General features: G+C 33.3%; 1 protein-coding gene across 12 annotated transcripts in view; it reads right to left on the bottom strand.

The window, feature by feature from the left end:
• Positions 1 to 25990, bottom strand: part of LOC135128588 (disks large 1 tumor suppressor protein) — a 1417771-nt gene that overhangs the window by 95708 nt on the left and 1296073 nt on the right. For 11 of the 12 annotated variants that reach the window (XM_064055493.1, XM_064055492.1, XM_064055490.1 and 8 more), the window contains 2 exons: positions 24295 to 24442; positions 7942 to 8047 (listed from right to left, as the gene is read on the bottom strand). In XM_064055493.1, the coding sequence (XP_063911563.1) occupies positions 7942 to 8047; positions 24295 to 24442 (254 nt within the window). The remainder of the gene's footprint in view (positions 1 to 7941; positions 8048 to 24294; positions 24443 to 25990) is intronic. The other variant, XM_064055487.1, reaches the window with a different exon arrangement.

Genomic DNA, 25990 nt, shown 5'->3' on the forward strand with positions numbered 1-25990 from the left:
TTCGCATCCTCAAGCTTATTCCACCCAAAACTCTACTACAGGCCGCTCTGAACTTTGCACTTTTCATTCCGAATTTACGTCTACAAAGTTGTTTTGCTTATGTTTTCGAGCTTAAAGCAACGTTATTCCATAGAAGACGTCCTGATTAAGAAGAAGGTATTTTTGTGTATCTAGGGTGTTAGCTAGTTTAAAATCAACGATATGATGATTAATTTGTGAGAAAGCTATAATTACTGAAATAGATGCACCCCCAAAAAGCAATTGGCTAAAAGCCAGGGTTGGATCGTCTCGTTGCACCTATAGGTAGCCCCAAATAAAGCACGAAACCTTATTCAGCAAATGCAGTCAAACTTCCATTACATATTCAAATACAAGAATTGCTTTTGCAAGACTTTCCTATTATTGCACCGCCAGACGTCGAGTTCCCATTTCCCTTTGACTATATTCAAAATGCTGAACGAGGAAATACCTAAAAACGAATTACAGAAAAAGTTAATTGGATCGTGCAACTTGCACCGACTCAAAGCTAGTTGCAATTAACTCGCATATCCAAAATAACAACCACGATTTACCAAATCCGAACAATAACGGTGCAGCTTTCCAACAATCTAAATTATCTATCGCTATGTAGCTGCTATGTGTATAATCAACGTTACTGAGATTTCTCTATTTACTTTTGAACGGTAAAACAGGTAAGATTAGCTGTTACCAGTGCTAAAATGGAGATTTCAATTTTGATGAAATTGCAGTCATTGTAATTAACGTGTCACTCCTACGAGGAGGAAGTGACATTTCTGGGAGAAAACTGCAAATTGAAACGGTGGGTACTTTCTCGACATGTTAATTACCGTTCTTGCAGAGGTAAAAATGGTCAAAAGCGATGTGTTAGATGATAGTGGCTTTTATTTAATATTGCGAGAGTGTAAACGGTGGATAATAAATGCATAGAGACGTCCTGCACGTAGACCTCTGTATTTACACGTACCAACTAATGGTTGTTGTAATGTGCACTAAAATATTAATTTGCTGAGTTTCAACATACACAGAAACAAACCCGTACCATTAAATGTAAGTAAAAATTTAATAAACTCATTGCGGTGGCATACTGTAAAATAAACGCAGACACAAGGCCAACTGGTAGTGTTTATTTGCGAATTTAAATATTTTCGTAAAAATAAACACACTTCGCAAAAAGTAAGGTGACAAAGTTGGAATTTTTTGTTCAGAAATAGATAACAAATATTTCGACACATTACACTTAGCAGACACAACACAATGTTAAATGTTGTTATAGAGCGGTCATGTCGTTCGTTAAAAAAATAAACTTTAACGGTCTTAAATGGACACCTTGAGGTATTAAAAGTGTAAGCCGTATAAGATTATTCATAAACTTATGAGACAATTCAACACTAAATATTTAAAGTACCGTTGTACCAAAAATATGAATTTTATTCATTCCAAAATAATAGAAATATTTACACATATATCTCTAATTTATGGCTTTATAGACAGGGTTGGATTACTCGAAAAAAATAAATCCTATGTTGTGATCGAGCTGTACATAAAATGGGAATATATTAAACTTATTTCAATAATTTATGGTTCACGGATAGCTTTGGATTACTCCTAAAAAAATGTAAATGTTGTTGTGATCGAACTGTAATATCGTTCATAAAGTTATAAAATTTATAGGTCTCAAATAGGCACCTTGAGGTATTCAAAACTTTAAAAATTTTTGCAGAGCTAAATATGCACTATTCAAGTGGGATTTATAAACTTGCAGTTACTTTTAGAGCTGAAAATTGTCATTTATAAATTCCGTTGTCAAGTTGCCGTTGATAGTAAGTTTGATGTTCAACTTCTGTCGTATTTAAAGGGATTGTAGAAGAAAAATTTAAGTTGATCACTACAAAAATCTACAATTTTAGACATGGTTTAAGTTTCTTATTGTCGAAATAAGTGTACACATATTAAGAAAAAAAAACAAAATGTAGCCTCGCCCACCCACCCTGTCCAAATTGTGATGATTTTTTTATTCGTCGTGAGCCAAAAGCATGCTTTTAATTTCTTGTAAAAACTAAGTATTTTGCAGTTAAGCTCCGTCCCCTTGGTTCCCAACACAAGAAAAAATCACCACAATCGAGACAGGGTGGGTGGGCGGGCTGACATTTTGCCTTTCTGTTTTAATAAGTGTAGACTTCTTTTCACAACATGAAACATGAAACATGTTTAAAAATGAAAATTTGTGTAAGGACCTACCGTTTTTGCAATTAGGCTCGGCCCCATAATTGCAAAAGCCGTATTTCCTTGCAAAAATTCACCATTTAAACCATGTTTTGAGTTTCCTGTTGTGAAAAGATGACCATGTACAATAAGAAAAAAAAAAGGTAAAACATAAGCCCCGCCCACCCACCCTATCTTTATTCTGATGATATTTTTATTCGTCGCAAGTTGAGGGGCGGAGTTTAATTGCAAAATCCATATTTCCTTACAAGAATTTACCATTTTAAACGCATTTTAAGTTTTTAAGAATAAAAAAATCATCGCAATTGAGATTGGGTGGGTGGGCGGAGTTTATATTTTGTCTTGTTTTCAAACTTAAAACATGTTTAAAATGGAAAATTTGTATAATAATTTGCAATTAGGCTTCGCTCATAATTGCAAAATCCATATTTCGTTGCAAAAATGTACCATTTTAACCATGTTTTATGTTTCTTGTTGTGAAAAGATGACTATGTATATTAAGAAAAAAAATAGCAAAACATAAGCCCCGCCCACCCACCCTATCTTTATTCTGAGGATTTTTTTTAATCGTCGTAAGTTGAGGGGCGGAGTTTAACTGCAAAATCCTTATTTTCTTATAAAAATTTACCATTTTAAACCCGTTTGAAGTTTCTAGGAATATAAAAAATCATCACAATTGAGAGCGGGTGGGTGGGCGGGGTTTATATTTTGCCTTATTTTCTTAATATCCGCAGTATTCTTTAAACAACACGACACTCAAAAACATATTTCAATTTGTTGTAAAAAGATACATATTTTGGAGTTAAGCTCCCAGCACAAAAAAAAACATTACAATTGAGATAGGGTGGGTGGGCGGTCTCACATTTTGCCTTTTTGTTTTAATATGTGTAGACTTCTTTTCACAACAGCAAGTTAAAACAAGTTTAAAATGGAAAATTTGTATAAGGAAATATCGATTTTGCAATTAGGCAGAATTGCAAAATGCATATTTCCTTATACAAATTTTCCATTTCAAACTTGTTTTAAGTTTCTTGTTGTGAAAAAATGACTATGTATATTAGAAAAAAAAAGGCAAAACATAAGCCCCGCCCACCCACCCTATCTTAATTCTGATGATTTTTTTATTCGTCGTAAGTCGAGGAGCGGAGTTGAATTGCAAAATCCATATTTCCTTACAAGAATTTACCATTTTAAACGCATTTTAAGTTTTTAAGAATAAGAAATCATCACAATTGAGATTGGGTGGGTGGGCGGAGTTTATATTTTGCCTTGTTTTCAAACTTAAAACATGTTTAAAATGGAAAATTTGTATAATAATTTGCAATTACGCTTCGTCCATAATTGGAAAATCTATATTTCGTTGCAAAAATGTACCATTTTAACCACGTTTTATGTTTCTTGTTGTGAAAAGATGACTATGTATATTAAGAAAAAAAATAGCAAAATATAAGCCCCGCCCACCCACCCTGTCTTTATTCTGATGATTTTTTTTAATCGTCGTAAGTTGAGGGGCGGAGTTTAACTGCAAAATCCTTATTTTCTTACAAAAATTTAACATTTTCAACCCGTTTGAAGCTTCTAAGAATATAAAAAATCATCACAATTGAGAGCGGGTGGGTGGGTGGGGTTTATATTTTGCCTTATTTTTTTAATGTACACAGTATTCTCTGAACAACACGATACACAAAAACATGTTTTTAATTTCCTATAAAAAAAAAAGTATTTTGCAGTTAAGTTTCGCCCCTTTGATTCCCGGTGAACAAAAAAAACATCACAATTGGGATACGGCGGGTGGGCGGGCTTAAATTTTGCCTTTTTTATTTTAACATGTGTAGACTTCTTTTCACAACATGAAACTTAAAACTAGAGATGTACCGACTACAGTCGGCCGACTGTTTATAAATGCAACAGACAGTGGTTTTTTTTTCTATTTCTCTGACTACCTTAAAAACTTGTTTTATTGTAATAAAAGGAATAACTGAAGTTTCTTTTTTTCCAAAAAGTGTGTTAAATTTTTTTGGATAATTTTAACATTTAATTTTTTGTAGTAACTCAATACAAAAATAATGAATAACACAATTTAGGGTAGTTTATACAATACTTAACCAATTTTAACCACTTTTTTGGAAAATTTTTGGAAATTTTGAATTCGCTTTGCGTGTTTATTGGACCATATATCGTGACGGCGATTTCAGAATCGTAACTAGTGGAAGATTATCTACACTTTGACACCAATTTTCGGTCGATTAAACTAATTTTAACCGGTTTTGACAAAGCCGACTAGTCGGCCGACTGTAGTCGGTATATCTCTAAGCCCCGCCCACCCACCCTGTCTCAATTCTGACAATTTTTTTTTTATTCGTCGTCAATCGAGGGGCGGAGTTTAATTGCAAAATCCATATGTCCTTAAAAAAATTTACCATTTTAACCGCCTTTTAAGTTACTAAGAATAAAAAAAAATCATCACAATTGAGGGCGGGTGGATGGGCGGGGTTTATATTTTGCCTTGTTTTCTTAATGTGCACAGTATTCTTTGAACAACAAGCTCCGCCCCCTTGATTCCTGGTGAATAAAAAAATCATCACAATTGAGATAGGGTGGGTGGGCGGGCTCCCATTTTGCCTTTTTTGTTTTAATATGTGTAGACTCCCTTTCACAACATGAAACTTAAAACATGTTTAAAATAGAAAATTTGTATAATAATTTGCAATTAGGCTCCGTTCCATAATTGCAAAACCTATGTTTCTTTGTAAAAATGGACCATTTTAACTACGTTTTAAGTTTCTTGTTGTGAAAAGATGACTATATGTATTAAGAAAAAAAAAAACAAAATATAAGCTCCGCCCACCCACCCTGTCTCAATTCTGATGATTTTTTTTATTCGTCGTAAGTCGAGGGGCGGAGTTTAATTGCAAAATCCATATGTCCTTACAAAAATTTACCACTTTAAACGCGTTTTAAGTTTCTAAGAAGAAAGAAAATCATCACAATTGAGAGCGGATGGGTGGGCGGGGTTTATATTTTGCCTCGTTTTCTTAATGTACACAGTAATCTTTGAGCAACACGATACACAAAAACATGTTTTTAATTTCCTATAAAAAAATTGAGAGCGGATGGGTGGGCGGGGTTTATATTTTGCCTCGTTTTCTTAATGTACACAGTCATCTTTGAACAACACGATACACAAAAACATGTTTTTAATTTCCTATAAAAAAATAAGTATTTTGCAGTTAAGCTTCGCCCCTTTGATTCCTGGTGAACAAAAAAAAACATCACAATTGAGATAGGGTGGGTGGGCGGGCTTACATTTTTCTTTTTTTATTTTAACATGTGTAGACTTCTTTTCAGAACATGAAACTTAAAACATGTTTAAAATGGAAAATTTGTATAATAATTTGCAATTATGCCCCGTGCCATAATTGCAAAATCCATATTTCCTTGCAAAAGTGGACCCCTTTAACTACGTTTTAAGTTTCTTGTTGTGAAAAGATGACTATACGTATTAAGAAAAAAAAAGCAAAATATAAGCCCCGCCCACCCGCCCTGTCTCAATTCTGATGATTTTTTTATTTGTCGTAAGTCGAGGGGCGGAGTTTAATAGTAAAATCCTTATTTTTTACGAGAAATTACCATGTGAAATATGTTCTCTTTCTCAAAAAGGTAAATCCAATGTTGTAATCGAGCTGTTACATCCTTTATGAAGTTATAAAATTTATAGGTCTTCAATAGGCACCTTGAGGTATTTAAAAATTTAAAACGTGTAAGAATATCCCCCACTTTTGCAGAGTCATTATCCAGAGCTAAATATGCAATATTTTGGTGTGTAGTACCATAGAACCACATTTGAATTTTATTCCATGGATACTAATGGAAATATCTAAACTTGAATGTATAGTTTACAGCTTACGGACAGCTTTAGATAATTCGTAAAAGTGAAAATTGTATGTGGTGATCGGGCTGCTACATCGTTCATAAAAAATATAAATATTCTCTCTCTCAAATGTAACCCCTGAGGTATTTAAAAGTTTAATAAGACGTATAAGAATAGTCCTACATCTACATAATTCAAAACTAAATATATAGCCATTAAATGTGACATGTCGTAAAGTACAGTGCGACCAAATTTGCATTTTATTCCTTCCAAAATCATAGAAATATTTAAATTTGTATAATTTATGGCTTGTCGACAGCTCGCAAAAAATAAACCCTATGTAGTGATCAAGCTGTTATATCGTTCATAAAAATATCAAATTTATGGGTCTCAAATGAGCACCTTGAGGTGTTTAATAAAAATATTTAAACTCATGATTATTATTTATGGATTGCGAACATCTTTATTTTGATTACTCGCAAAAAGTAGTAAATCGTATTTTGTGATCGAGCTGTAACATCGTTGATAAAAAATAGAAACTTTACGGGTCTCAGTCGTATTGCCTGAGGTATTCAAAAGCTCAAAACATATAGGATAATAAATTGGTAGTACTATATCTGCGTAATAAAAATCCTCTAACCTGATCATTCTAACAAGCAACCACACAAAACCACACCATTTTCACACTAGAACTTCATACTTCTGAATGTTAACTACTGAATCATGATTCCATTGTAGAAGACGAAGTGAAAAAACGTGTCGGAATGCAACGCGGGTTGCAAGCAGATTAGCTAGTCGACAAGAAATGAACCTTCCGAGTTATGAATGAGCCAATCACAATGAGCTATTATGACATTATTACAATATTCGTCGAAGAGTACATGATTAATCTAAATTAAAAGCGACACGTAAGCTTAATTGACTGGCCCCAGACAGCACATTTTAAAATTAATGAATGCATTAACCATGCGAAGTTTTTCCTTCAAGTTAACTTTTTAAATTCAATTGTAGCTACTCCTCCCGAATAACAACTTTTCTTTTTACTTTACGTGCAATTTAGATGCCTTTGAAGTGGTTCCAAACTTCCTTATTAATGAAGCTTTTTTAATAAAGGCTAACTTATCGAATTAGGCTGTTTTAACATTGTTAAAGTAGGCTTCAGGCTGAAATTTAAAACGTCCGGGTCTCGATTAGTGCGACATAATTTGTATAATATGTGATTGGGGAATGGCGGGTGCTTGTAACGAATTGGCAACACCCACACGTACTCCCTTATCTATATGGATTTTATCCACTGCTAATTGAACACACACTGTATAATTGGTTGCCATAACCCGATTTCGCTAATTCCCCTGGTAAATTCGACAAACAATTAGTTATTGTTAGCGGCCATTTTTGCCACTCGGGCTTAATTAATGACATTTCCCTATAATTTATGTTGATCGGGTGGTCCGCACCAACAAATCAACGGATTTCATTGCGGTTCATAATAAAAACAAATCAATTCAGCGCCAGTTCCGTATGAAACAATAATTAACCCCGCCGAACGTGATTAAGCTTTTTCCGCCTACGATAATTGGTGGAAATTGGAGAAACAAATAAAAGTACGCTGTTTTTGAGTAATTAAAACGTGAAAATCGGGCGAAATTCATTATCGTCTGTCGATACGTCCGAGCGAAGTTTTAATTATCGATTTAATTAGTAATTTCGTCTTAAAATATTCGAGATCCTCAACCATAACCGCCTTGTTAAATAATTAATTTGCTAAGTTCGCGGAAAGGGTATAAATACCGGAAACCTGGGGATTAGTGGGGGTTCGAACTTACCGAGATACATCCTCTTGGCTGACAGCCCTTGGTGTTGTGGGTGGGTGGTGAAGTGCGAGGTTTGATGAGTGGATCGACTCCGAGTATGCGTTTGGTGGCTTTGCTGCTGGAACAAACGAAAATCATTGCGACAATTTCAGAAACACGAAAATTGTTATTGTTGATATCGGTCATAGAAAACGGAAAAGAAGTGGGGCTCAAAGCGCTGCCTTGACACACTCCTGAAATACTCAATAAAGAGAAGTCGAAATGTATAGAAATGTTCAATAAACCGTTTTATTATGTTGCTTTCATTAAAGAGGAAATTTGGAACGCAATCGGGAATATTTAAACGACGATTAATAAAGGCTGTGTTCGCCCACTCACAACACCCGTGAATAAAAAAAATAGTAATAAAAATTTACCTTTTTAATAACGCGTTGATAAGTTTTATACTATACATCATATAAATGAAAAAGTTTTAATTTAAAAAATTGCTTTTTCGACTTAATTCATCTCTTCCGAAACGTAGAAAATCGTTTAACCTATAAATAACTTAATCTGAATAAAAAATCCATCTCTCGAGGGTTTATCCTACTTTTAGTATTTATATTTCGAAAGAACTTCTTTTTAAGATTCTTGTAGAACTTGTTTTTCCGAATTCATCGAAGTATCATACTTTAACCACTCATACTCTGCCACTGCCTTTGATTCGAACGCATTCTGTTAACTTGTTTATATTTGGTTTGGCGCGGAGTACGCGGAAATCAGGTGAACGGTCAAAAACAAACCTCGGAAGCACGATCACATCGAAATTCTTTAAAATTCATTTAGAAACAAAATAAATGAAACCCCCGGAAATAGAGATTCTTCTAAATTCTTAAAAAAAAAAAAAACATTAAGAGATCCAAGATTCTTTCAGGTTCTTAACCAAAACACTAGAAACCACGAGATTCTTTTAAATTCTTTAAAAAATAAAACATCAGCGATCCGCAAGATTCTCTCAAATTCTTTCGGAAAAAATTCTGATTCTTTAAAATCTTTTTAAAAACAAAACACCAGAAGCCTGAAAGGTACTTTTAATTTCTTTCAGGAAAAAAAAACACCAGGAGCCCTAGAAATTCTTTCAAATTCTCTCAAAATCAAAACATCGCGAACCTCAAGAATATTATAAATTCTTTCCGGGATCTCTGAAATTCTTACAAATTCCTTCGGAAACAAAACACATGGAACCCCGGAGGTAGTTTTAAAATCTTTCGAAAACAAAATACCTGAAATCAGAAATTGCAGAAATTCCTTAAAAATTCTTAACAAAAAAGCGCCAAGATTCTTTTATATTCTTAACCAAAACACTAGAAACCACGAGATTCTTTTACATTCGTTCATAAATAAAAGACCAGCGATCCACGAGATTGTCTCAAATTATTTCAGAAACAAATTCTGATTCTTTAATTTTTTTTAACAAAGCACCAGGAGTCTGACAAATTCTTTTAATTATCTTCAAAAAAAAAGAGCTTCAAGATTATTCAGATTCTTAAAAAAACAACAGGAAGCCCTAATCCTTTCAAATTTCTTCAAAAATAAAACACGAAGAATCCCCGAAATTCTTTCACAAACAAAACACCAGAGATGTCAAAGATTCTTTCAAATTCTTTCAAAAACAAAACACCAGGAGCCCTCGAGATTCTTTCAAAAAAGACACCAAGAGCCTCAAGATTCTTCCAGAATCTTAAAAGTAACTCCAGGAACCCAGAGATTCTCTCAAATTCTTACAAAATCAAAACATCGCGATCCTTGAGATTTTTACAAATAATTCATTCCGGGATCCCTGAAATTCTTTCGCAAACAAACTCACATGGAATCACGGAGGTACTTTTAAAATCTTTCGAAAACAAAATACCTAGAACCAGAATTTTCTTTTAAATTCTTAAAAAAAAAAACAAAAGCGCCAAGATTCTTCCAGATTAAAAAAAAAAAAATGCCATGAACGTGGAAATAATTTCAAATTCTCTTTAAAAACAAACCACTAGAAGCGTCCGACTTTCTTCCAAAAAAAAAAAAAAAAGCAGCTAGAACTTCAATATTTGTAAGACTTTTTCAAAAACTAAATATTCAGGAAGACACATAATCTGTCAAATTCTTTCAAATTCTTTCAAAAACAAAACACCAGCGATCCCCGTGATTCTTTTAAATTCTTTCAAAAAAAAAGAGCTCCAAGATTATTTCAGAGTCTTAAAAAAACACAAGGAATTCCGAGATTCTTTCAAATTCTTTCAAAAATAAGACACCAAGAATCTCCCGAAATTGTTTGCAATTCTTTTAGAAACAAATTCTGATTCTTTCATTTTCTTTTAACAAAGCACCAGGAGCCTGAGAAGTTCTTTTAATTTCTTAAAAAAAAGAGCTTCAAGATTATTCAGATTCTTAAAAAAAAACACCAGGAACTCCTAATTCTTTCAAATTCCTTCAAAAATAAAACACGAAGAATCACCGAAATTCTTTCAGAAACAAAACACCAGCGATCCCAAAGATTCTTTCGAATTCTTTCAAAAACAAAACACCAGGAGCCCTCGAGATTCTTTCAAAAAAAACATCAAGAGCCTCAAGATTCTTTCAGAATCTTAAAAACAACTCAGGAACTCAGAGATTCTCTCAAATTCTTTCAAAAACAAAACAATAGCGATCCCCGTGATTCTTTTAAATTCTTAAAAAAAAAGAGCTCCAAGATTGATTCAGAGTCTTAAAAAAACACAACGAATTCCGGGATTCTTTCAAATTCTTCCAAAAATAAAACACCAAAAATCTCCCGAAATTCTTTATAATTCTTTCAGAAACAAATTCTGATTCTATCTCTTTTTTTTAACAACGCACCAGGAGCCTGAGAAATTCTTTTAATTTCTTTCAAAAAAAAAGAGCTTCAAGATTATTCAGATTCTTAAAAAAAAACACCAGGAACCTCTAATTCTTTCAAATTCCTTCAAAAATAAAACACGAAGAATCCCCGAAATTCTTTCAAAAACAAAACACCAGGAGCCCTCGATATTCTTTCAAAAAAGACACCAAGAGCCTCAAGATTCTTTCAGAATCTTAAAAATAACTCCAGGAACTCAGAGATTCTCTCAAATTCTTTCAAAATCAAAACATCGCGATCCTCGAGATTATTATAAATTCTTTCCGGGATCCCTGAACTTCTTCCAAATTCCTTCGCAAACAAATACACATGGAACCCCGGATGAACTTTTAAAATCTTTCGAAAACAAAATATCTGGAACCAGAAATTTCTTTTAAATTCTTAAAAAAAAAAACAAAAGCGCCAAGATTCTTCCAGATAAGGGAACGCGATTCTTTCAAATTCTTTGAAAAATTATGCACTAGAAGAAATTCTTTTAAAAACAAATCACCAGCGATCCCAGAGATTCTTTCAAAAATAAAACACCAAGAATCTCCCGAAATTCTTTGCAATTCTTTTAGAAACAAATTCTGATTCTTTCATTTTCTTTTAACAAAGCACCAGGAGCCTGAGACGTTCTTTTAATTTCTTAAAAAAAAAGAGCTTCAAAATTATTCAGATTCTTAAAAAAAACACCAGGAAGCCCTAATTCTTTCAAATTCCTTCAAAAATAAAACACAAAGAATCCCCGAAATTCTTTCGGAAACAAAACACCAGCGGTCCCAAAGATTCTTTCAAATTATTTCAAAAACAAAACACCAGGAGCCCTCGAGATTCTTTCAAAAAAGACACCAAGAGCCTCAAGATTCTTTCAGAATCTTAAAAACAACTCAGGAACTCAGAGATTCTCTCAAATTCTTTCAAAAACAAAACACCAGCGATCCCCGTGATTCTTTTAAATTCTTTCAAAAAAAAAAAGAGCTCCAAGATTGTTTCAGAGTCTTAAAAAAACACAAGGAATTCCGCGATTCTTTCAAATTCTTCCAAAAATAAAACACCAAAAATCTCTCGAAATTCTTTATAATTCTTTCAGAAACAAATTCTGATTCTTTCATTTTTTTTTTAACAAAGCACTAGGAGCCTGAGAAATTCTTTTAATTTCTTTCAAAAAAAAGAGCTTCAAGATTATTCAGATTCTTAAAAAAAAACACCAGGAACCTCTAATTCTTTCAAATTCCTTCAAAAATAAATAACGAAGAATCCCCGAAATTCTTTCAGAAACAAAAGACCAGCGATCCCAAAGATTCTTTCAAATTCTTTCAAAAACAAAACACCAGGAGCCCTCGAGATTCTTTCAGAATCTTAAAAGTAACTCCAGGAACCCAGAGATTCTCTCAAATTCTTTCAAAATCAAAACATCGCGATCCGTGAGATTATTACAAATAATTCATTCCGGGATCCCTGAAATTCTTTCAAATTCTTTCGCAAACAAACTCACATGGAATCACGGAGGTACTTTTAAAATCTTTCGAAAACAAAATACCTAGAACCAGAATTTTCTTTTAAATTCTTAAAAACAAAGCGCTAAGATTCTTCCAGATTAAAAAAAAGGAAAATGCCATGAACGTGGAAATAATTTCAAATTCTCTTTAAAAACAAATCACTAGAAGTGTCGACTTTCTTCCGAGAATTCGCGAAATTCTTTCCAGTTCTCTCAAAAACAAAACACTGACCATCCTCGAATTTCTTTCAAATTCCTTCGGCAACAAAAACATATCGAACTCCAGAAGTTTTTTCAAAATCTGTCTAAAACAATACACCCGAAGTCACAGGGTTCTTTTAAATTCTTAAAAAATACAAAGAATTCCAAGATTTTTTCAGATTCTAAAAAAAAAATGCCAGGAACGCTGAAATTATTTCAAATTGTCTTCAAAAACAAACCACCAGAAGCGTCCGAGATTCTTCCAAAAAAGGCAGCAAGAACTTCAATATTTTTAAGACTTTTTCAAAACCAAAATATTCAGGAACACTCATAATCTGTCAAATTCTTTCAAAATGAAAACTTCAGGCATCCCCAAGATTCTTTCAAATTCTTTCAAAAATTATGCAGTAGAAGCCTCCGAGATTCTATCAAATTCTTTCAAAAACAAAACATCAGCGCTCCCCGTGATTCTTTTAAATTCTTTCAAAAAAAGAGCTCGAAGATTATTTCAGATCGTTGAAAAAACACAAGAAATTCCGAGATTCTTTCAAATTCTTTCAAAAATAAAACACCAAGAATCTCCCGAAATTCTTCCTAATCCTTTCAGAAACAAAACACCAAAAGCCTCCGCGATTCTTTCAGATTCTTAAAGATAACCCCACGAACCCCAAAATTTCTTAAAATTTTTTCAAGATCAAATCACCAAAATTCCGAGATTCTTTCCAGTTCTCTCAAAAACAAAACACCCCGATCCTCAAGATTCTTTCAAATTCTTTCAAAAACAAAACACCACGAGCCCTCTTGATTCTTTCAAAAAGAACCAAGACCCTCAAAATTCTTTCAGAATCTTAAAAATAACTGCAGGCACCCCGATATTTTCTCAAATTCTTTCAAAACCAAAACATCAGGTGGCCCCAAGATTCTTTCAAATTCTCTCAAAGACAAACCATCGCGATCCTAGAAATTCTTATAAATTATTCCCGGATCCCTGAAATGCTTTCAAATTCCTTCAAAACAAACACACTGGGAACCTCGGAGGTACTTCTAAAATCTACCGAAAACAAAATATCTGGAATCAGAAATTTCTTTTAAATTCTTAAAAAAAAAACGCCATGATTATTTCAGATTCTTAAAAAAGCACAAGGAATTCCCAGATTCTTTTAAATTCTTTAAAAATAAAACACCTAGAATCTCCTGAAATTCTTTCTAATTCTTTCAGAAACAAAACACCAAGAGCTTCCCCGATTTTTTCAAATTCTTTCAAAAAAACACCAAGAGACCCAAGATTCTTTCAGATTCTTAAAAATAACTCCAGGAACCCCGAGATTCTTTCAAACCGCTATCCTCAAGATTTTTATAAATTCTTCCAAAAACAAAACATTGAGATTCCTCGAAATTCTTTCAAATTCCTTCGGAATGAAAACATGGATCTCCGGAAGTATTTTCAAAATCTTTCGAAAACAATATACCAGGAGTCACAGGTTTTTTTTTTTAAATTCTTTAAAAAAAACACAAAGAGCTCCAAGATTCTTTCACATTCTTAAAAAAGAAAATACCACGAACGCTGAAATTATTTCCAATTGTAACATTTTTCAGACTTTTTCAAAAACAAAATACTAGAAATTCAGATATTTTTTCGAATAATAAACCCCTGGAGAGCCCACCAAATAATATTAAATGTTAAAAAAAGGCACCAAAGCCAGAAAATTCTTCCAAATTTTTTCAAAAACAGAATATCAGGAACGAATTCTAGATTCTTTCAATTTTTTGTTTTATTAAAATACCAGGAACTTGTTCAGTTCTCTTAAATTCGTTCAAAAAAAGAGCTTCCAAGTTATTTCAAATTCTTAAAAAAACACAAGGAACCCCGAGATTCTTTCAAATTTTTTCAAAATCAAAACACCAAAACTCCCAGAAATTCTTTCCAGTTCTCTCAAAAACAAAACACTAGAATCCTCGAAATTCTTTCAAATTCCTTCTGAAACAAAAACATGAAACGCCGCAAGCACTTTCAAAATCTTTCGAAAACAATATTCCCGGAGTCACAGGATTCTTTTAAATTCTTAAAAAAAAACACAAAGATTTCCAAGATTCTTTCAGATTCTTCTAAAGAAAATACCAGGAACGCCGAAATTATTTCAAATTGTCTTCAAAAACAAACCACCAGAACGCTTCGAGATTCTTCCAAAAATGACAGCAAAAACTTCAATATTTTTCAGACTTTTTCAAAAACAAAAAACTTCGAGATTCTTTCGTAGAAAAAACGCCTGGAGAACCCCGAAATTATATTAAATCTTTTCAAAGACAAATGCATCAATCTTTGAAAAACAAAACACCACCGATCCTCGAGATTTTTTCAAATTTTTTCAAAAACAAAATAGCCCAGCCCGGAAATCCTAGACTCTTTTAAATTTTTTCAAAACAAAACACGTGAAACGCCGGAGCCCCAAGTTTCTTTCAAAATTCTTTAAAAAAAATTCTCGTCAAAAACAAACCATTAGAATCCTTCAGAGATCCCCGAAACTCTTTTGAATTCTTAAAAAAAAGGGCATTAAGAACTTCAATATTCTTTCAGATTCTTGCAAAAAAAACCACCCGGAATGTCGAAATTCTTTCAACTTCTCGTCAAAAACAAGACACTAGGAGCCCAGAGATTCGTCAAAAAAAGACAGCAAGGACCCCAATATTTTTTCCGATTTTTTCAAAAACAAAATACTAAAAACTCCGAAGAAAAAAAAACTCCTGGGGTCCCCGAAATTATATTAAATTTTTTCAGAGAAAAAGACACCACGAGCCCCAATATTCTTCCAATTTTTTCAAAAACAAAACACCAGGAGCTTGAGAGATTCTTTTAAATTCTTTCAAAAATAAAACGACAAATTGTTAATAAAAAAAACAGAATGCCTGAAATTCTTTCATATTCACTTTCAGAAACAAAGCTCGGGGGATCTCCAAGAACCTTTCAAATTCTGTCAAAAAATACACCAACAGCTCCAATATTTTCGCATCGTGTGTAAAGTGATTCAAAAAGTGTCGATACGTCGGGATTTAAACTTTAAAGATCGCCGCCACTCTTCATTCCGCTCGTAAATAATATAATCCTCATTCACAAAAACCCGTAACGATTACTCCACTTGACTACCTGAACTCCATCACATTTAACATGCTAATAAACATTTAAATTAATAGGGCAATTTAATGCAGAGAACCGTAAACACGGCATTAACAGAATCATCATGTAATTCAGTCCTTTGGAAATGAATTAAATGAATTTATAATTCCAATTTGAGCGCGGCCCCATTGTCGTTCCGTCGAAGCATTAATTTATTATTATAAAATCTTACAATACGCATTTTTATGGTAATAACTAGTATCGTTCCGCCGGCCTTTGTTTTCTGTATTGACAGAAATAAAACGCTTCTTTTTAATAAAATTTAATTGGATTGGAGTGTCTTTAGCATTCATGTTACACAATGAGAAAAGAATCCCTATCGTACTTCATGATCCGCCAGTAAACAAAATATCTTTCAGTCGCTGCTATTGACGGCACTCTTGTATTTATTTTATATGCAGATTGTTTCTGCGGAAAATGGAGAACTTAATGCGAACTTCCAGCTTCACATCTCGTCGGTTTGACGGAATAAGTTGGACACAAATCGTACTAGAAATAACGGGAGATGAAAATATTTGTCAGAATAAATTTTGTGCTGGTGGCTTATTGGCTGACAGGAGTAGTCGCCACTTTTACTTTCAGCTTATTAAAATCCTCTAGTAGTCTAGTAAAAAGTTTATTTATTATGTACACACTCTGACTGACAGCAACATGAATTTCTCTGCAGGATATTTATTTAAAATTTTATAATATATGTAATATTTTCGCGTTTACGGAAACAATTTCTACAATGCCATCGCAGAGAAAATTCGCAATGTGTTATTTGTTTTAGTGCAAGTTGCAAGTGTTATAATACGTTACACCGGGATAAAAATATAACATATTGTGCTTCATATAGCACGTACAAACATAAAACATTTTTTGTTTCCGTTAAAGTAACTGTTCTTCGGCGTTGTGCTTTTTAAAAATATACTCTCCTGCACAGTTCATTACCCTGAGTGCATTGATTGATAAATTTGTCAACAGTTATTCCTGCAAATGAGTATGATAATTAGCTTGAGGTGTTTGTAAAAACAGTCAACGATCTTTTCGTTATGCATCAAATAAAACGATATTTTTGTTGTTGTTTTCAGTTAATTATGTAAAAGTGAAAATATCTGAAGGTTATTTATGCAACTTTTCGAAACCGACTTTCTTACAAATTTGTGTGTTGCATAGATTGTTTTTTTTTTCTCATGCAAATTATCAGATTGTGTTCATTCATTAGTTAACTCCAAATACTCCCAGAGATGTTATGCTAATCCTGAGGAAGAACAACCTACATATCCAAAACCAACTAATTTTATTTACCAGTATTTTGTGGTATTTCGAATGCTGTGCAGTAATCTCCAAAATTGAGGAATTTATTCACGACTTTGTAGAATTAAGAATATATACAGGGTGAGTATATAAAAAATATAGGTCTTCGATATATCGTTAATTATCAGCGGAGGTATAAACACAGAAAAAAATCAGTCTTAAAATGAGTGTTCTATGTAAACCGACACGATTATTTGAAAAATTATAAACTGGCTTTTTTTTAATAGGCCAACACTCAGTTTTACCGTTAAACTCTACTGTGATTTTTGGCGAATTTTTGCCGGGTTTCAAATTTTCAACAAACTAAAAAACTATATATATATATATAGCAAGTGTCGCAAAGGAATGACTACTTTCATGTTTCCTCAACGTTTTATGATCATTTCTGTGTCGATTTTAGGTTATCCTCGAAACTACCAGACCCATTGTCGTCTAATATTGTGTGTTGGAAAATATCGTATAGACGGTAAAATGCTAACTAAAATTTTTCTGATAATCCCCTCCAACCCTGTGATGACTATGAAATTTTTCATAGCAGGTAGGAATTAAATTTTATAAAATAACATACTCCTGTATTTGTGGTTCTTGAATCTGCCTTCAAATTTTCGCGAAAAGACAGAAATTGTGTAACCACCTTTTATACTAATGTAGACGGAGCTCACTCAAGACTATTCGATACCGCATTGATACTGTCTGTCTGTCGTTTGTGTCGATTATTACTATAGAGATAATCCTCAAAACTACTGGACCGATTGTTGTCAAATATCGTGTAGATGGTAAAAGACTAACCAAAATTTCCCCACCAAGAATTTAAGGCGTCCTTTCAAATTTTTTTTAGTACACGCCATTTAAATTTTATAACACACTGTTATAATTGATTTTTACTTCCCGAGCGTAAGCAAAGGAAGTATTGTAATCGAGTCCGTCGGCCGACTCTCTACTTTTACGTTTTCTCGGCCTTTCATGACCCCTAGAGAACGAAGAAATAGGTCTCCCGTTTCCGTCTGTCTGTCCGTCTGTCTGCCGTCCCGGATTTTTATTAGACCGATAATCTCCGAAAGTACTGGACCGATTGTTGCGAAATTTTGTATTTATATTGGGAATATCGTATAGATGGTAAAACGCTAACCAAAATTTGTCTAATCATCCCCACCACTAATGCGATGACGTCAGTTCAAAATTGTACATAGTAAATGGGTTTTAAATTGTATAAAATTACATAGTCCTACACTTGTAGTTTATGACTCCGAATTGAGTTTTTACCCGAAATATCCAGATTTTGTTGTGAAACAATATTTTGCAATTTAATTTTAAATGTGCAAAACCGAATGCTTTGAAATCTTGCAGATGGTTTACAGTTATGACAGGCACGATAAATTTTTAATCAAAATATATTTACTTATCCCCTCCAAAAAATTTATGACGTCAGCTCAAAAGTTTGCCGAATAAATCCTATCTAAAATGCACAAAATATGATGAGTCTGTACTTGTGATTTCCATTCATATTTTTTGGATTTGCATATACAGGGTGACTCAAAAAATTACTGAATGTGTGAATTTATTTTATCCAATTAATCAGGAACTACAAAACCGAATGCTTTGAAATTTTGTAGATGGTTTAAAGTTGTCATAGGCACGATAAATTTATAGCCAAAATGTATTTGCTCATCTCCCCGAAAAATTTGATGACGCGTCACCTCAAAATTTTGTTGAATAAATCCTACCTTAAATGTGCAAAATATAATGAGTCTGTAGTTGTGATTTTTCATTCCATTCATATTTTTAGATTTGCTTATACAGGGTGACTCAAAAAAATTTATAACTGAGTCAATTAATTTTATTGATTAAATCAAGAATTACAAAAATGTAATACAAAAAAGACATAATAGGCTTGCAGTCGTAACGTTCCCGACAGCGAGGAAGCCAAAGGAGGAGTCCAAAGATTCTAAAGGTTCTAAAGATTCCGAAAATTCTGGTGATTTTGAAGATTCTGAATTTTCTTTTGTTTCTCAAAATGCAGAAGATTCTAAAAATTCTGAAGATCCTGAAGATTCCGAAGATTCTAAAAATTCTGAAGATTTCAAAGATTGTACCAATTTTGAAGATTCTGAAGAATCTAAAATTTATAAAAATTCCATTATTCCAGAAATTTCAAAAATTTCAAAAATTCTGGATATCACGAGACTCTAGAGATTCCAGATATTCGGAGACTCTAGAGATTAGGAAATTTTCGAAGATTTCGGATATTCCGGGATTCTAGAGATTCTAAAGATTCTGAAGATTCTAATGTTTCTGAAGATTCTGGATACTTCTAAGTCTCCAAAAAGATTCTGAAGATTAAAAATATATTGACTATTTCCGAAGATTCTAAAGATTCTTACGATTCTAAGATTTCAAAGGCTGAAAATTACAAAAAATTAACACTTTGAAGTTTCCGAATATGCTAAAAATTACAAAGATTCTAAAGGTTACAAAGATTAAGCCCCACCCATACCTGCCCTGATCTAAATACTTAATGTTATAAGTTTCTTGTTGTGAAAAGATGGCTATGTATACTAAGCATAAAAAGGCAAAACATAAGCCCCGCCCACCCGCCCTGTCTCAATTCTGATGATTTTTTTTATTCGTCGTAAGCCGAGGGGCTGAGCTAAATTGTAAAATCCTCATTTTCTTCGAGAAATTACCATGTGAAATATGTTCTTAAGTAATTGTGTTATACAGAATGCATTAATTAAAAAAGAAAACCAAAAAAGGAGCCCCACCCATCCGTCTCGATCTCAACCGTAATGAATTTTTCATTCGTTATCAGACCGAGGGGCGGAGCGTAATTGTAAAATCGATATTTCACTATACAAATTTACCACTTTAGACATGTTTTAAGTTTCAACGGCAGCAACATAAATCTATCTTAAATGGTGATTAAGTGAATATCATTACAGACGAAATTATGATTCCGTAAATGGAAAAGACCATGGTGTAGTTAACCCTAAAACACCCCCCAGCTGTGAAATTAAAATTCCGGTGGTTTATTTGACAGATAACCAAAAAAATGTTTCTTTTAGTGGAGGGAAAGTCGTCTTCTTTGTCACACAGGTGAAGCAGAATTTCGTAGCAAATAATAGGAGTTTTTTTGCAGGTGAGAAATATGACACAACACAGATGTGCCAATATGAACGAAAGCACCTAAAAAATTTTTTTGAAATAAAAAGTAAAAATAAAAATTTGTATTTTGTGGCTCACCGTGTACGAAACACAAAGCCAAATTTTTGCACAAATAATACGCAAGTGGTGACCAATTTTTTACTCTAGACATCAAAATTTTCGCAAAAATGCAAACTGTATAACAACCCTATATAACCGACGGTGAAGATGATCGCGGAGCAGTCTTTTCATACCTCGGATTTGCAATGCGAAAGCGAGTTCGATTCCCTCTCGGGACTTTCTTTTTTTTTAACTGCTATTACATATATTTTTAGATCTTTTTTTTTCAATGATAATTTATACTACTATAAAAATATTTAAAAAATGGTCCAAGGTTGTTAGTATTAACTCAGTACGATTTTTTTACAAACTGCTTAGCAAAAGTTTAAATTACGCTGTAATATTTCTGTTATGTATTTGAAAAAATAAAATTTTGATATTCGGTAAAAAAGTTGGTCGGAAGTTGTTTCAACAGAACTTCCCTCGCTTCTGAAGTAGAATGAAACATTAAAAATAAACACCCAATCAGATTTAGGAATTTAATTTGTTACTATGGAAATTTGCAATTTAACACCTTTTAAATTTACAAGTTTTTACAAGATTAATAGAGACAAAATACGTCTTATCTTAGCAAGTACTAGGCCCGCCCACCCGCCCCCTATTTTCTCACAGGGTATGTTATTTGCCAAAATAAGTCTTACCTTAGCAAGTACTAGGCCCGCCCACCCACTCCCTATTTTCTTAAAATGTATGGCATTTGCCAAGTGCTATTATTTGTGCTTTTTTGGCAAATGACATAATCCTCTGAGAAAATAGGGGTGGGTGGGCGGGGCTAGTATTTGCTAAGATAAAACTGATTTTGGCAATGACGTCATCAATTTCTTGGGGGAAATAAAAAGATATGTTTTGGTTACATGCAAGATTTCAAAGTATTCATTTTTGCAATTCTTGACTTATTCAATAAAATAAATTCACGCATTCATTAATTTTTTTATTCACCCTGTATATTCAAATCCAAAAAATATGAATGGAATGATAAATCACAAGTACAAACTCATGATATTTTGTACATTTTAGATAGGATTTATCCGGCACACTTTTGAGCTGACGTCATCAATTTTTTGGAGGGGATAAGTAAATATATTTTGATCAAAAATTTATCATGCTTATAGTAACTGTAAATAATCTGCAAGATTCAAAATTAAATTGCAAAATGTTGTTTTATAATTTTGATTTTTTTTCCAAAAATCTGGACGTTTTGGGTAAAAACTCAACACGAAGAATGCAATTTTGAAGCGACGTCATCACATTATTGGTGGCGATGATCAGGCAAATTTTGGTTAGCGTTTTACCATATGCATGATATTCCTAATATAAGTACAAAATTTGACAAAAATCGGCCCAGTACTTTCGGAGATTATCTGTCTAATAACAATCCGGGACGGCAGACAGACGGACAGACGGAAACGGGAAACGTACTCTAGGGGCCATGAAAGGTCGAGAAAACATAAAAGTAACGAGTCGGCCGACGGACTCGATTACAATACTTCCTTTGCTTACGCTCGGGAAATGAATATATATATAAACAAAATTACAGTAAGACTTAGCTTAAACGAAAATAGGGTCCATTGGGCGACTGGCTACTTTTATATTTTCTCGAACGTTTCATGACCCCGGAGGTCCAAAAAGACTGGTCTCCCGTTTCCATCCGTTTGTCGTATGTTATCTGTTCAATAGAGAGATAATCTCTCGAACTCCTGGAACGATTGCTGAGAAATTTTATATGTACCTTGAGGGTATCCTATAGACGGTAAAACGCTATAAATTTGTCTAATCATACCCATCAACAATTTCATGTCGTCCCTTCATCATTTTGAGAGTTAAGGTGATCCAAATGTTACGAAATAATATATTCCTGTACTAGTGGTTTACGAATCCGCTTTGATTTGCATCATAATTACTTAAAAACGTTTCGTAGTAATCACAGAACTTTCTCGCTTATGAAATACAGGCGAACAAATACAGATTATTTGAAAATTCATAAAATTCAATTTTGCGAATTTATTTTCTTTTTTTTTTTATTATAACCCCTGTAAGTTAAAAGGTACATAGGTGTGGACTGTTTAAGTACATATAGGGAAAGGAGCATGCTATGTGGGTGTTTCAAGTGAGCTTTGACGTATAACAATTTCCATAGGTGCAATTTAATACCAATAATAATATAATAACAGTACTGGATATAAAGAACATTTCCTAACGTACATGTAAAATTTTACGCCAAGATTCGGAGATTATCTGTCTAATAAAAATTGACACAGACGACAGACAAACAGACAGACAGACAGATGGAAACGGTAGATAATTTTTTCGTACTCTTCTCATGAAACGTCAAGAAAATATCGAAGTGGTAAGTCGCCCGTGGACTCGATTACCAGCTTACGCTCAGGAAGTAAAAAATCTAGTTAAAGCATTTTAAAGACATGCGTTATTCTATTTGAAAAGAAATTTCCAAAAAATCTATGATTAACATTAAAAAATAGTATTTTCATTGTATAGACACATTTATATTAAATAACCAATGATCGAAATATTCAACTTTATACCGGGTGTCTGAAAAATCGTGGATTAATTCTCCACTACGCTTTTAACAATCAAGTCTGGGAAAAATGGTAAATAAATTCCTTCTCATATTTTGGTGGAGTTATAATGATTAGAGGATATGTCATTTTCCAAAACCGGTTTTATTTTAGCAGGTATTAGCCCCGCCCACCCGCCCTCTCTTTTCTTAACAGGTACATCATCTGCCAAAATCACCCTTATCTTACCAGGTACTAACCCCGCCCACCCGCCCTCTCTTTTCTTAGATGGTATCTCATTTGCCAAAATCAGTCTTATCTTGGCAGCTACTAGCCCCGCCCACCCACTTTCTCTATGTTAGAGGGTGTCATTGTCAAATTCACCCGGTATAACATAGTAAGCAATTGTACCACACACTGAGATGTAGAATTACTTGACCAAATTCTAATAGTTCCTAAGCTTATTTATTGTAAATTTTTTACAAAAAATTATACATTTGGTAAATTAAATTCTGTTTTTCTCTTTATTTTCTTCTTTTTCCTTATGTAAAGATTAACGCAAAATTTTAAAATTTTATTATTTTTTAGATAATCTTGTTATTTTTTCCACTTTGGTCCCTGATTCGGAATTATTAAATTAAATATTGAAATTCCGCTATTGTTTGAAGGATGCCGAGTTATGCAACCCAAAATACGGCGAAGTTAAGCTACTGAATGTTTATCCAAGAAGTCGTCTGTGGGCCATGAAATAAATATATTTTTTAAATAATGACATTGGCACTGCTGCTTGACACTTTATTTGACAGGTATTCGACCCAACTGTCAAACGAGACGTGTTAGTGTCGCCAACATAATTTTTAAAAATTAAATTACAGAGTTTTGCTTGTTTCTATAAAATACACTTGTGCGTCAATTTCATGTAATTTCATCGTATGTGAGTTTTGCTTTACGATTTTCATTCAACAACGCAATAATTTTCTCCAGCGATAAAAATTGCATTAAAATCGTCTATAAATGTTATTCACAACTGGTATTGTAGTTCGTAAATTAACTTATAAGCTACACATTTCTGTGTTTAAAATTTTATACCAAAACAACTCCTGCATAATAAATAAATACCCGACACAACCGCTAAAAAATTCATGTGAGCTAGCAGCGCACCGCCTAGGCAACCAGTAATACCTCCACACCAGATTATTATTCACGTCCCGTCACGACATCCGTTTTTGTTTATTTTGGCTTTTACAGTTGTGCCAACGTACAACATACAGCTTCACAAGCAGAAGATTTATAGTTATTCGCTAGTGCCATCCAAGATAATGGTCTTCGTCCGCGTTTAAAGGCTGCCGTAGTTAATAATCTAAATATTCTGGTGCACACACGCACGTCCCAAACCCCATGAAGCCCACGTTTCATTTAACATTTCCACTATTTAGTTTGATTATAAATGAGTAATAGTGTTTACGGGTGAGGGCGAACGTAAAATCTGACATTTAAATTATCGTCCCGTCAGGAACAGGTCTAGTTAACTTACACAACTGCGGCGAATAGGAAGTATCAGATGCGGGAGCATTAAAGGCACTGTCTGGTTTGGCGACGACGAGAACGACCCTGTCCTGCGTGGTTTTGAGCGTTGTGACGGCGTCCTCGTGGGTGACGTTCTCCAGGTTGACTTCACCCTTCTGGAAAAAATGTAGATTATCAGTGCAAATGTCGCTTTTTCCCTTTTTTTTTTTAAACACTAGACTTCTACAGAATTATAAACTGTGGATTTAGGCCTCTTTCAATTTATAATAAAGATTCACCAACACCGCAATCTCAAACAACTCATGAGGTTTTATACTTGATAACGAACTAAGTTGAGAAGGATGTTGTGTCACGAATAGAATCAACAGGTATTGGTGTGAAAAAAATGTACACATTTTCACAATTTCATGGTGGTAATGTAATTAGTATTTTTTTTACTGGTATAAACCAGAATTTGCACAGCATAGTTGTTAGTAAATCAGACTATTCAGATTAGTTTGTCGGTTTTATTGGTTGCCTAACTCGCATTTAAAGTGACAATACATCTGCATCATCGTTTGATTTGCTAATAAAATTTAAATATTATAACAATTTACTTTCATCAAATTCGATTATATACGGGATGTTTCAACAGTCTGATGGTGGAAGCTTATTTATTTCCTACTTGTTGAAACAGATATTTTTAAAGTATTTCGAATCTAACGTACAGGATGTTTCATTTGAAAACATTCTGTACGTTACGTTACGTTACTGCAGTTCAACGGTCATTTTGTAATACACGGTTATTTTGATAAAGGGCATAAAAAATTGAAGAAAATCCAGATAACCGTTTTCTTATTTTTCATACTGAAACATCCGTATTTGGTATATTTTTGCTTGTCTTTTTTGTTATCCTCCCTCTTCAGTGAAGTTTAGTATTCTGTGGTAATATTGAACGCTTTTGTTATATAACTTTTCCCTTGAGATATTTTTTTACTGGGCGGAACTTTGACATAAAACATATTGTTACGATGAAGCGGTTATTAAAATCGGCGTGGGTAAACTCAACAATTTATACAACTCGATTCGTTAACTGAATAATGATCGTTCCCGCAAGTGGCCTCTATATAAACGCACACTCTCTTTCTGGAGGTTTCGTGATCGAGGTCTTTCTGGAATCCATCGCGACTTCCGCTTCCAGGCCTTTCTCTAGCGAGCGCCGCTTGGCCGTCGTGACCGACGATGAGTCACCCATCATCGACACTAGAAACACCCATTGGCGTCGTACCGAGGCGGTCTATAGTTTTATTTCGTAGCAATGTTTAGTTAATTTCAGAGACGTAATAAATGGTTTTTTGTACATTTTTCCTGACTTACCAAAAGTTAGAATCGTTATTCATGTTTTAGAAAGTTCTTCTTAAAAAAATAAAAGTCGAAACATATTTATTTAGAAGCTATGAAGTAGAAACAACGATTTTATGTGACAACAATTAAATTGATTGAATACATAAAATTAAATGGTTCGTTCATTATATTTTTTTAACAACCTATTCAAAAAATGCCAACCTTAAAGTGTCAACAATCTTACATTTTCCGTCATATTTTTTAACAAACATTTTTTTAATAAATTTTGCAATAAGATCATTAACTTCTTAAGAGATGGAAAAACAAATTTAATGGTTATTTTGTGATTATTAAATTAAAATCGGAGAAAATTAAAATAA

The sequence above is a fragment of the Zophobas morio genome, unplaced genomic scaffold (genome assembly GCF_036711695.1).
Source record: "Zophobas morio isolate AGI-343-1 ecotype UQ-CSIRO unplaced genomic scaffold, CSIRO_AGI_Zmor_V1 ptg000014l, whole genome shotgun sequence".
Classification (NCBI taxonomy): Eukaryota; Metazoa; Arthropoda; class Insecta; order Coleoptera; family Tenebrionidae; genus Zophobas; species Zophobas morio.